Source organism: Ursus americanus, chromosome 3 (genome assembly GCF_024610735.1).
Source record: "Ursus americanus isolate L20-20 chromosome 3, mUrsAme1.1.p, whole genome shotgun sequence".
NCBI classification, from domain to species: Eukaryota; Metazoa; Chordata; class Mammalia; order Carnivora; family Ursidae; genus Ursus; species Ursus americanus.
This window is the reverse complement of record NC_142129.1, coordinates 4,868,328-4,881,998: the sequence shown is the minus strand read 5'-3', so window position 1 is coordinate 4,881,998 and position 13,671 is coordinate 4,868,328. Positions and strand designations below refer to the sequence as shown.

The 13,671-nt window shown below is 43.1% G+C and overlaps 1 protein-coding gene across 4 annotated transcripts in view; it reads left to right on the top strand.

Annotated features, from left to right (window-relative positions):
- Positions 1 to 2,859: 2,859 nt before the first annotated feature.
- ACTR3B (actin related protein 3B) overlaps positions 2,860 to 13,671 on the top strand; it is an 80,583-nt gene continuing 69,771 nt past the window's right edge. For 2 of the 4 annotated variants that reach the window (XM_045792253.2, XM_045792250.2), the window contains exon 1: positions 2,860 to 3,016. Coding sequence is in view for 2 of the 4 variants with exons in the window: in XM_045792250.2 (XP_045648206.1) it covers positions 2,973 to 3,016 (44 nt within the window). In the remaining 2 variants the exon portion in view is untranslated. Of the gene's footprint in view, positions 3,017 to 4,176; positions 4,270 to 13,671 lie in introns of those variants that run through there. The other 2 variants (XM_045792252.2, XM_045792249.2) reach the window with 2 other exon arrangements.

Below are 13,671 nucleotides of genomic sequence, written 5' to 3'. Positions count from 1 at the left end.
TTGTGTCCCTAACAGACATGTAGAAGTCCTAACCCCTGGTACCTGTGAATGTGATCTTATTTGGAAAGAAGGCCTTGGCGGATGTCACCAAGTTAAGATGAGGTCATACAGTGGGCCTTAATCCAATATGACTGAGGTCCTTCTAAGAGTAGAAGAAGTCCTTGTGATGATGTGGACACATGGGGGGAACACTCTGACAGCAGAGGCAGAGATTGGAGTGATGCCAAGGTCAAGGATAGGTCAAGGAACACCAAGGATTGCTGTTGACACCAGAAGTTAAGAGAAACACATGGAAAGATTCTCCCCGAGAGTCTTCTGAGACGGCACGGCATTGCCAACACCTGATTTTGGCCTTCTTTTCTCTAGAACTGTGAGAGAATAAATGTCCCCTCCCCTTCTTAAAGATTTTATTTATTTATTATTTATTTATTTATTTATTTATTTATTTAGAGAGCACAAGTAGGGGGAAAGGCAGAGGGAGAAAGAGGGAGAGAATCCTCAAGCAGACTCCATGCCGAGCATGGAGCCTGATGTGGGGTTTGATCTCACCACCCTGAGATCATGACCTGAGCCGAAATCAAGAGTCAGATGCTTAACCGACTGAGCCACCCAGGTGCCCCAAATGTTTGTTGTTTTAAGCACCCTGGTTTGTAGGCTTTGTTTCAGCAACCCCAGGATACTAATTGAGCCAGGTTAATGAAACATGAGGGGAAGCAGCTAGGGAATTCTGGGAAAGCATTTCCTCCTTCTCCCTCTTAGGAAGGAATGAAGCTGGGGGCATTTCCTCCGTCCCTGTCCATTACAGTTAGGTATGTGGAGTGGCTATGGCCATCTCTCAACAGTAAGGAGATAAGCCTGAGGACAAAGGCCAATGTGCAGAACCTGATGGAATGGAATGTACAGGCCTACAATATGTCATTGAGTGGTTGAATTATCCTGGAGTTTCTGGATTTCCTATCGTATGAAAGCAAATGTGCTCATTTCTTGTGCCACCTTAAGTTTTCTGTAATCTGCACATGAAAACACCTTAGCTGATAATGAAGGGTTAGTGGTGTCTACAGGAAATAATTAGGGTCAGGAAATCTTTTATTTCCTACCAGCTGCGGACCGTGGCCACCATTACCATTAGTCTTATGCAGAAGGGACACTCCCCACAAAGGCACATGTGCTTTATTACTAGCTAGTCCCAGTTCCATTAAGGCTTCTTCGCTGGCAAAGCAAACGGGGCCATATATGAGCCTTGAGGTCCTGCTGGGTTTTGTACATATTTCCCATCCCAGAAATGCTCTCCCATCCCACATTCTCCACCACGTAGCTACTTTCCACCCACCCTCTGTGTTTCAGCTTAGATACCATTGCTTTGAGAACACTTCATTGACTCACAAGTTTGGGTTAGGTGCCCTGCTAATGGCTTTCTGGGCACCCTGGACTTGCCCCATGTTAGCATTTACCACACTGTGTTGTGGTTGCCTGTTTACTGTCTCCATCCCTCACTAGTTTGGAGGCAAACACCGTGAGTCCTCTGTTTCCTGTTCCATGCCCAATATAATACAAAGCTTACCTCACAGTAGGAACTCAATAGGTACATATTAAGTGAAGGAAAATGAGAGACAAGACAGTGCCACAGTTTGCAATCCAGAGTTCACCAAGATAGTGCCACAGTTTGCAATCCAGAGTTCACCTACAACATTCTGACTGGGGCCTTGAAAGAGCAAGAGCTGGGCAGGCCCTTGGCAAAACACAAAGCAGGCAAGTCACTGTTTGTCCCTGGCCTTGGGGTCCTATTCTGGGATTCCTCCACCCTCCTGACCTGTCATTTCCCTCTCATCCTCTCCTCTCTCCAGTTCACTTGCGGGGGAGGAAGGAATGATCATGGGTTACCTAGAACGACCAACTAATCTATTACTTCTTCTAGGGAAAAAACGCATTGCATTAAATATTAGTTATACTACATGGAACTAGGTCTCTAGAAAGCTCCTAAAAAATTGTCAAGAATTTATGATAGGGCAGGGAGCAGAAGCAAGTGGGGCTTTCATGCCTTCATAACATAGTGGGTAGGTACTTGCCTGCTTTGTCCCCTCCCCCCAACTCTTTAAAAAAAAAAAGTTTATTTATTTATTATCTCTACACCCCATGTGGGGCTTGAACTCAAGGCCCTCAGATGAAGAGCCACATGCTCTACTGACTGATTCAGCCAGGCGTCCCTGGTCCCCGGTTTCACTAAGAACTTAGGGAGAATCATCTCATGTTTGATACTTGAAAACATCATCCCACGATGATCTTGCTGTGGTGTTACCTCCATCCAAGGTCACTGATTCCATCAGTTGTGACGGTAATTGTTTTATCTTTAAGGTGAAGGTTATTCATTCACTCAACAAACACTTAGGCGCTTCCCAGGTATGCACCAAATACTGTGCTGAGCACCAGGTCACCCATGGTGAGACAAACACCAGCCCTATCCTGGTGGAGCCTACAGTCCAGTGGGGCGGTGCTGGGGGAACCACAAATAAATTAACATTAAAAATTTGCTCCAAGCGTTGTCAACGAAAGCAATAGGTCGTTGAGACGGCGTAAGATGCAGGGAGGGGACTTAGTATGATTAGGGACAACTTCCTGAGAAGGTGACATTCCAGACGAAATTTAAAGGATGAGAAGGAGCCAGGCCCCGGAAACGAGGTCACGTTCACGGTAAGTCAGTTAAAAATAGCCCCAACCTCTCTAGCAGCGGTATTGGACGTCCACGCGAGGAGTCCTCGCCGCCAGTAGTAAAGATGGCGGGCGGGCGGCGGGGCGGGGCGGGGCGTGCCCACGGCCTGATTGGCCGGCCGGACAGCGTCACGTGGGCGGCCGCCGAGCATCCGGGCCCCCGGCGGCGGCGCTGCGGAGGCTCCCGGGAGCGGGCGGCGCGGCGAGCGGACGGCGGCGGCGCCTCCCGGGCCGCCCGCGTGGGCCAAGCGGCACGCGTGCCGAGCATGGCGGGCTCCCTGCCTCCCTGCGTGGTGGACTGCGGCACCGGGTAAGAGCCGCCGGCGCCCGCCCCGCTCCCGCGCGGCCCGCCCCTGCCCCGGCGCCGAGCACCTGCTCCGCGGCCCGCCCTGGCTCACCTGGCGGCCGCCCAACGCCCCGCCGCGGGCCCGGGGCCCGGCTCTCGGCCGGCCACCTGTGCGCCCCGCCCCCTCCTCCCGGCCCCCAGGGCCACGCGCAGCGACCGCTCACCTTGAAGGGCGCTGATCGCGGCCGCGGTGCGCGCACCTCGCCTCGCCTCCCACTCCTCCCGCGCGCCGGGCCGCTGCAGACCCTGCTGACGTTACTTGCCTTCCACCTGCCCAGCCGTGCCCCTACCTGTGCCCCCAAGTGCATGTCACTTCTTGCTCATGATTCTTGACCACTTACTTGCGGAGGGTTTCGCATCACTTTACCAACTTGACACCTTTTGTGCAGCCCGCTTTGCTCTCTTCTAGTATCGAATGGCTCACTCGGGCTGAGCTCTTGCTTCAGTTTGCGTTCACTTGCCTTTTCGCTTAAAAACAAATGTTAAAAAGGCTCCATTTTGAAAAAGTCTAAATTTGGGAAAACCTCTTTGTGGTATAGTTTTTTTCCCCCTCTTTACTTTTTTTGGTTGAGATTGTTTCTTTTCATGTTGTTACAACATGCAGAAGAGACCTTAGGAAATTTCCTGTACTTCTAGTGGCCCAAGCTTAGCTGATTTTAGGAAGGTGAATCCATCTAGCTGATAGTTTGGAAATTTAGGCATGCCTGCTTGCATTATAGATAAAGTACTTAATGAAGTAGTCTGGAAGTAAATTTAGTCTCTTAAAGATTTTTTGACATGGGATTTTACATATTTTTTGTCGGAAAATCTTCCATGGCATGTTCACCTTAGCCTTGATTCTTTTCTGTAGAAAAATGCACTTGGTTTGGTTTCCTTGACAACCTTGTGGGGGTGTCGTCTTTAATTTGTTACAGTCCATCTCCTACTGATCATGCTTTCCTTTTGCTGCTGAAGCCACTGGCATTGGTTACAGGCTGGAAAAAACTGCCTCTTGGCTTGTGCTAATTCTTTTTGAAATAAGTATTGTATCAGAAGTTTTGTGGCTCTTTATTTTAGAAGTTGTTTTGCTACCCAGAACACAAGCCAAAAATCAAAATTGATGTGAACACCCCCCCCCCCCCCAGTTGCTGGCTCCTTATGCAGTCCCTTCTCCCACAATATCGGTATTCATCCCATGCCCACCTGAAGTCTGATTGTGTCAAGAGTGAAGGCAGCAGGTAAACGTATTTTTTCCACATGTGCATGTGAAATTTCTGCTTTAGTATTTTCGGTCTTGTAAACCTATTGAAATCTAAAGCATTTCTTGGTAGTAGCACTAAGGTAATGCCCACAGAGTTTGTCATACCTTTAATATTAGTAAGCTGGGGGCCTTACTCATCATTCTTGCTATAAATGTCTAAACCATGGTGCTGTTCTGACCTTTTGAGGTAAGTGGTAACTGTAACTTGGCTCACTTGGAGATGTAACTTCAGTATATCATTGTTTTATGACTCCAAATCAATGCAGTTGTCTTTGTCTGTTGTAGGCTCTGGCAGTCTGTTGTAGACAGTGACAGGGAATTTTCCCACTAGGTTTCACACGGACATATCCTGTCGTGGAAACGACTGTGATTTACCATGAATTCCCAGCGTCCGGTATATGGTCAGAAGGAGCAGCCTCCAAGGGCTTAAATTTACTTGAGCGTATCAATAGTTCTCGTATTTCCCAGAGAGCGGAAATTGTTTTTTACTTTTACATCAAAATAGGATTAAAAAAGGGTAAAGTGCCCATAAAAATAACCAGGATGAAGGAAAAAGACTTAGGTAGTCATCCTAAACTGTAGACCAGTGGTTGCTGTGGTTCGGCTCCACATATGGCCTTAGTCTGCCTGTCTCACAAAATTATTAGAGAGTCATTGTCAGTTATGCAATTCTTGTCATCAAGAAGGAAGAGAAATACCTACATCTTGGGTGAAAAAGCTTTTTTTTTCTGGTACTAAATTCTAAAAGAAAAATTCACGTGGAACTACACATAGCGAGCAGTGTGATTTAGTCGACAGTGTACCAGGTAGTATTTTTTAAATAGTAAATAAAATTCATCTTGTAGGTGTGCATCCTCCTCTAATAGTCCCTGAAACCAACTCAGTGAGCACAAGTGTCCCGGGGGGGGGGGTGGGTGGGCAGGATAATGTGGCCCAAGGTACCTGTTTGATTCAAAAATAAAGCTTTGTTTATTTAAAGAGATTACTGGGCTGCATAGTTTTCAGAGACTATTCCACAAATTCTAGTCTCACTTCTCTAACCTTTTTGGGTATTTTTTTAGAAAATATTTTTTTAAGTAATCTCTACACCCAGTACAGGGCTTGTACCCACAATCCCAAGATCAAGAGTTGCATACTCCACTAACTGAGCCAGCCAAGTGCCCCTTTTCTTGCATTTTTAAACTTACTTTGAAAGAATTCAGATCTACTGAAAAACTGCAAGAAGAGTACCAAAAAACACTATATGTTTGGGGGGGGGAAGGAGAGAGAGGGAGGGGTCAAGAGAGAGGGGCAGATGTGGGGGGAGGGGCAGAGAGAGAATCTTAAGTAGGGTCCACACCCAGCATGGAGCCCAACGTGGGGCTGCATCTCACACCCTGAGATTATGAAGTGAGCTGAAATGAAGAATCGAACGCTTAACTGAGCCACCCAGGCGCCCCTGTACTATATATTCTTCATCCAGTTTCACGAGCTGTTAACATTTGCCTTATCATTCTCTGTATAATCTCTGTAAAACAGACATATTATTATGTTTCTGCACTGTTTGAGAGGAAGTTGCATATATTGTGCCCTTTAATACCAAAATACTTCAGTGCATACTGAGAAGAGGGACTTCTTATATACTCACAGACCCATGATTTAAAGTAAAAAAGTCTGACGTTTATGCAGTGGTGTTCTCTAATATGTTGTCTGGATTCCCATGGTCCCGTTTATGTCTTGTGGACTCTTCTTCCCCTCTCTCGTCCAGCACTGCACCTGTCTTTTAGGTCTCATCCAACTGGACCACCTTTAGCCTTGTTCTGGTTTTCAGGACATTGACATTTTTGGGAGCCAGTTGCTATGTATATTGTCCCTCAGTGTCGGCTTGTCTGGGTTTCCCCATGATAGAGTCAGGGGGTGCATTGTGTCAGGAATATTGCAGAAGTGACACCAATCTTTCTTAGTGCTTCTCACCAGAATCTCCCCACCCCCGGCATTACTGAGGTATAACTGACATATAACATTGTGTAAGTTGAAGGTGTACAACATTTTGATTTCATGTATTTATATATTGCAAAATGATTCCCCCCATAGCTTTAGCTCACACCTCCCTCACATCACATAGTTGCCATTTCGTTTTTGTGGTGAGAACATTTAAGTTCTAGTCTCTTAGCAACTTTCAGGTTTATAATACAGTATTATTGACTATAGTTGCTGTACTGTACACAAGAGCCTTCTAGTCGGAAGGCTTAAAATAATATGTCTCCTTCTTGATGAAGTCCACTTGGGTTATTTGGATAGGGTGATGTCCACTAGATTTTCCCACTGCATTGTTAGTTTTTCCCTTTGCAATTAATGTCATTTATGGAGAGATATTTTGAGATTATGTAAATACCTGTTCTCCCTTAAACTTTCACCATTAGTCTTAGTATCCATTGGTGATTTTTGCCCTAATTGAAAATTGCGGTGATGATGACCAAATTGTGGTTATTTATACTCTAGTATTATGTCTTCATTTATTAGTTAATGTTTTACTATAAGGGCACTTTTCCATAGTTCTCATCTATCTATTTATCATTTGTGTGAGTTACTATTTTATTCAAAAGGTTGTTCTTACTATATTCAATGGGTTATTATCTGTTTTTGCCATTATTTGTTTTGATGCTTAAATTGTTTGAGATTTGACCAATAAAGGCCCATTCAAACTGTTTCTGGTGTTCTTTAGATGTGTCCTTATCTTTTTTTTTTGAGCATGTTGCTATTATCAATAGACTGCAATGATAGTCTTGTGTGTGCATACATCTTTTTGTGTTTTTTGCCGGCTATCTCGGGATAGATTTCTAGAAGTGGGATTTCTGGGTCAAGGAGTAACTGCATATGTGATTTTGCTAGTCAGTGTGAGATCCCAACTGCAGTGTGTATCCTCACTAGCAGCGTATGAAACTCCCTGTGTGTTCTTACAGACTAACTAATGGACTATATTGTCAATTTTTTAAATTTCTACCAATCTAGAGGGTAGGAAATGATATTATAGTTTTAATTTGAATTTCTTATGTGGGAAGATAGGCATCTTTCATTTGGTTAAGGGACATTTACATTTCTGTATTCTGTCATGTTGTTTCTCTAGCCCATTTTTCTGTGTGTCTTGTGTTCCTTTGAATTTAGAACCGCTTCATGTATTAGGGTGTGTTGGAGGTCCCACACACCACTCCTGGCTTCAGTGAATTGCTAGCAGTAATTCCAGGACTGTAGTGAAAAAGTACAAAGCAAAACCAGCCAAGGGAAAAGGCACGGGAAGCAGAGTCAGGAGGAAACAAGGAGCAAGCTTCCGGAGTCCTCTCTCACTGGAGCCACACAGACGTGCTTCGTCAGCCTGCAGTTCTGACAGTGCACCAAGGAAGCTCAGGAAAGACTCTGTGCCCAGCATTGTGGAGGCTGGCCACGGCACCCCTGACTAGCACATACCAAAATTGCAGAGCCCCAGAAGGAAAGCAGGTGTTCAGCTTAGACTGTTGTTTGCGTGGTTTAGGCACAGTGAATAGCATTTAGGGAATTGCAGGAACAGTCCCGAAACCAGAGTTCCCAGGTGCCAGCTGAGCGGCCAAGCTTGCACGCATGATGTCTAAAGAGAGCAGTCTGGGGCCTGTTCACTCTTTTCTGCACATTGAGGCCTTAGCTCTTTGTGATGTAAGTCGCAGATATGTTTTCCCCATGTATCATTTGTCTTTTGCCAAGCAGAGGTTTTTTAAAGTAATCAAATTTATTTATCTTTTCCTTACTGTTTCTAGATTTTGAGTCATAGTTAAGAAAGTCCGCCGCACCCCACCATTCCTAGGTTATACGGTGTTTTTTTCTAATGGTTTCATTCCCCCCACCCTCTCTTTAAATCTTTCATCCATTTGGAATGTATCCTGGGATATGGTATGAGGAAGGGACCCAGTTGGAACTATTTCTTTTTTCCTTCTGGCCATCCCATTTATCTCAACATCACTTACGAAAAAAAACCCCTGTGCTTGGAGATTCTGCCTTTATCATGTACTGAATTTGTCTACGCGGTTGTGTTTATGTCTAGATTTTGTTTCGAGTTGTACTAATCTGTCTATCCATATACCACCACCGCCAGAGAGTTTTAATTACTAGGGCTTTAGAGTGATTTCATACCTGGTGAGGCCGGCCTCTCCTACACATCCCTTTCTTTTTTTAGGGCTTTCTGGTAAATTTTTGCTGCTTGTTCCTCCAAATGAACTTACAGTCAGCTTCTCTAGTTCCACAGGGAGGACGCCTGGTGGCATGTTTACTTGGATTCTATCACATTTATAAGTTAATTTAATGAGGACCATCATCTTTCTGATGGTGAGCCCTCCCATGGAAGAATATGGCATCTCTTTCCATTAGATCAAGTCTGTTTTGTGTCTTTTAGGGATACTGTTTCCCTCGGGTAGATTTCTTGTTAAGTTCACACCTAAGTATGTGGTTTCTGTTTTGCTATCATAAATGGTGTCTTCTTTTTCATTATGCTTTCTGTTTTTCTTCAATACATTAAGGCTCTTAGTTTTTTTGTGTCAATTTTGTAACCTGCTACTTTACAAAATACTCTTAAGTTGTATGAATTTTTCCCTTGATCTTTAGGGTTTTCCAGATATGAAATCTTTGGCAAGTAGAAAGGGTTTTACCCCTTCCTTTCTATTGGTAGGGACTTTATTTGCCTTTTTTTTTTTTTTTGGACACACTGCAGTGACCATTATCTCCAAAATAATGTTAAATAGGTATGGAGTTAGAGGGCATTATTCTTTTGTTCTTTACTTTAGTGTGGCAGCTTCTGGTGTTTCTAAAATAAGGTGCATGGGGCACCTGGGTGGCACAGCGGTTAAGCGTCTGCCTTCGGCTCAGGGCGTGATCGTGGCGTTATGGGATCGAGCCCCACATCAGGCTCCTCCGCTATGAGCCTGCTTCTTCCTCTCCCACTCCCCCTGCTTGTGTTCCCTCTCTCGCTGGCTGTCTCTATCTCTGTTGAATAAATAAATAAAAATCTTAAAAAAAAAAAATAATAAAATAAAATAAGGTGCTGACCTACGGAATGGGAGAAGATATTCACAAATGACATACTGGATTAAAGGGCTGGTATCCAAAATCTACAAATAACTTATCAAACTCAACACCCAAAAAACCAAAAATCCAGTCAAGAAATGGTTAGAAGACATGAACACACATTTCTCCAAAGACAACAAAGAAATGGCCAACAGACACATGAAAAAATGCTCCACATCACTTGTCATCAGGGAAATACAAATCAAAACGACAACGTGATACCACCTTACACCAGTCAGAATGGCTAAAATTAACAAGACAGGAAACGACACATGTTGGCGAGGATGTGGAAAAAGGGGAGCCTTCTTACACTGCTGGTGGGAATGCAAACTGGTGCAGCCACTCCGGAAAACAGTATGGACGTTCCTCAGAAAGGTAAAAATAGAGGTGCCCTATTACCCAGCAATTGCACTACTGGGTATTTAACACAAAGGATACAAACATAGTGATTTGAAGGGACACTGCACCCCAGTGTTTATAGCAGCAATGTCCACAATAGCCAAAATATGGAAAGGTCCAGATGTCTACTGACAGATGAATGGATAAAGATGTGGTATATATCTACAATGGGATATTACTCTACCATCAAAAAGAATGAAATCTTGCCATTTGTAACGATGTGGGTGGAACTAAAGGGTATTATGCAAAGTGAAATAAGTCAGAGAAAGACAACCATATGATTTCACTTATGTAGAATTTAAGAAACAAAACAGATGAACATAGGGGAAGAGAAGGAAAAATAAAATAAAATCAAATCAGAGAGGGAGACAAACCATGAGAGACTCTTAACTTGAGGGAACAAACTGAGGGTTGCTGGAGGGGAGGTCGGTGGGGGGATGGGGTAGCCGGGTGACGGGCATTAAGGAGGGCACTTGATGTGATGAGCACTGGGTGTTATATGCTACTGATGAATCACTGAATTCTACCTCTGAAACTAGTAATACACAATATGTTAATTAATTGAATTTAAATAAAAGATGCTGGCTTTTGGGCTGCTGCTGTGTGTGTGTATATGTGTGTGTGTGTTTACATGTACACATGCACACACACATATATTAGTCCATTTCTGTTTTTTGGAATGTTTATATGGGCGTGAGATGTTGTCACATTATTTTATCTTAAATGGAACATGTAGGTTCTTCCTAATCCAGTTAATACGATGGGTTGTGTTAATGGCTTTCCTCATAGTGAACCGCTCTTGCATTCTGGGATAACCCCCATTTGATCATGATGCATTATTTTTTGATGTGTAGGTAGATTGTGTTGGTTAATATTTTATTTAGGCTTTTGCATCAATATGAGTGTGAGTGATTTATAGTTTGGTTTTTTGGTGGAGGCCCTGTCAGATTTTGAGATCAGTGTTAACAACATCCTCATAAAGAAATTAAGAAGCTTCCCTTCTCTTTCCATGCTCTGGAATAGTCTGTTGTAGTATTGGGATTACCTGAGTTTTAAGGTCTTGGTAGAATTACCCCATGAAACTGTCTGGACTTAGTGCTTCGTACTCATCCTACTTCTTATAAGCCTGTTGGACGTTCCATCTCTACTGGAATCAATTTTTTTGTGTTGTATTTGTATAAAAAATTTTCATTTCATCTAGATTTTTCAAATGTATGTATATAGTAGCCTCATGATTTCCTCATGATTTAAAAAACTGTCCTCTGCATTTATGGTTATTTTCCCTTTTGTCACTCAAATGTATGTGTTTTGTTTTCATCCTTTTTCTTGGTTTACCTAGTGACTTGTGCATCTTTTTTCAAAGAATGAGCTTTGGGGCTTACTTAATAGTTTTGTTATTTTTCTGTTTTTTGACTCATTTATGTTGCTTTTATCTTTATTTTTTTTCTGCTTTCCTTTGTTTTTGTCTTTTTGTTTTTGAGTTGGATGTTAAATTCATTTTTATTTTTTCCTTTAATTGAAGGTAATTAATACTACAGAATTTTGGCTGTTATATCTTAAGCTGTATGTATCCCTTAGTTTTAGTTATATTTTTTCATTATAATTTTCAAGAAATTTCTTTTGTGTTTCCCCCATAACTAGTATTTTCTATACTAGCATGTTTTAAAATTTTCATGTATAAGGGCCTGTTTATTTTTCTAATTTTGTTTTTAGTTTCTAGTGTTGTTGCAGTATGTTCAGGGAGTGCTGTTTGCTTTAGTTCTAGTCTTTGGACTTCAAGGCATCTGAGACGTGGTCCGTCTTGTGCATATTCTGCCTGTACGTGAAGATCTGTTCTCTGTTAGTGTGTTCAGAGGTCAATGTGAGCTGTCTTACTCATGATGTTATTTAGGTCTTCCAGTTTTTTTCCCTACTTACTCTGTGTTGGACTGAGAGTGTTGTTTTAAGTCTCCTGTCATTAGTTCTCCTTGCTTTACAAAAGGCGCTGCTGCCTTGTTGAGTGTCTCCCCAGCTGTTGCTTTAGTGTGGCGATGGTGTCCTGTTTCCAGGGGGCCTTTCAGTCTCCTGGAAGTCTGAGATCTACTTTGTCAGAAAGCAGAAGGATGGTCAAAAACATACCAAACAAGTGCAAACCAATAGAACGCAGGAGTTCAGCTTTTAACTCTGTGTCTTCCAGCATTTATGGATTTCCATGTTTCTAAATAATAGGCACATTGATCTATCTTTTGATGATCAATTTTTCACATTAGCTATTTATTTACTGTTGTTAGATGATGGTGTCTCTCATCCTGCCTTTGCCCTGTTTCTCCTTCCCTGTTCTCCCAGTAGAGATATATTATTACATTTCCACTTAATTTGTGGTCAGTGTTTATATTATTATGCCTTTGCAAGTGTATATCCTCATTCGGGAAAGTGTACTGTATTTTTTCTCTTAAATTTTGTTTTTCTGGGAGCTAATGATTGCCGTCTTTGTTTTGTTTTCTTTGTATTCACTGCTAATTATTTTCCGTATTTTCAAGGCAGCTTCTCAGTACAGTTTTCCACAAGGCTAATCACATTACAGACCCTACCAGAGTCCAGTTTTCCACAAGGCTAATCACATTACAGACCCTACCAGAGTCTGTTTTTGGAACCTCCCTTTTGCAGACCTCTGTCCTTCTCTCTGGGGTGGTGGTTTCCCAGGCCTGCCACACAGCCTGGGACCTTCCTCATAACCTTCTAGGCCTTTCCTTTGCCTTTCTCCTGGATCGAGTGTGTTTCCTGAGTCCGTTCCTTCCTGCTGTCTGTTTTCCTGCCTGCAGGGGGTCCTCCAGTAGCCAACTCTGTGGGGTTGGGAAGGTAACTCAGCAGAGCAGGGGTTTGTGGTGAGTGCCTTTGCTGTGCCCGGGTCCTGAGTCTCACGTCTGCCCGTCGTGCATGCTTGTCATCCTGGAGTCTCCTGCCATCACTCCAGGGCTTCACGGACCTCTCTCCTGTGTGTCTGTTCCATGTCTTCTTTTTCAATTTTCTCCTTTGTTTTGGTGGAGAGCATCCTCCAGTAGCTTTCTGAGAAAGGACGCGTGGGAGGTAAAATTTTAAGATGTCTTGCTTTTCTGAAATGTTTTATCTCTAATCCCTCACTTGGTTGATTGTTAGGGTATAGTATTCAGTGTTGGAAATAATTTTCCTTCAGAATTTTTAACACACTGATTCTTTGCTTTCTTGCTTCTGGTTTTGCTGCTGGGAAGTCTGAAGACTGTAAGTGACTTTGACCCCCCCTTCCCCCCCACCATTTTCCTTTCTGGGAGCTTTTAGGATTTCTTCTTTGTCACTGGTTTCTGAAATTTCACAACAATGTGCCTTGACGTGGGTTTGTTTTCCTCTGTTGTGCTGGGCATTTTGTGAGCTCCTTCAGTCTGGAAACGAGCATCTTTGAATTCTGGGTAATACTGTTAGATTATTTTTTCCTCCACTGTGTGTGCGTGTGTCTGTCCTGTGCTCACGTGCATGCTCTTTCTGCAACTCCTGTGGTTTCTGTGTAGAATTCTCGGGCTGTCTCTCTGAGTTTCTTGTCTTTCTCGTTTTCCATCATTCAGTCCTGGTTCCTTGCTTCTATGCCTTGCCTTGTCTTCTAGCTCTTCTCTTCAGTGTTTTCCATTCTGCTCTTTTCAATTTCCAAGAATTCTTTGTGTTTTCTAAATGTTCTTTGACTTATAGCCTCTTACTTTGTTTCTTGGATGTCGTATCTTTTCATAGGGTATTGAGGATGGTGGTTTTTTTGGTGGTCATGCGGTGGGGTCTCTCCCTACATTTGTTTCTTCTAAGTTGGTTTCTTATTTCATCTCTATTTTGTGGTAGAGGCTTTCCTCAAATGTTGGTAATTTCTGGCTGCCTGCTCATGGTGGAAGGTCAGAAAATTAAAACGCTCATTGGA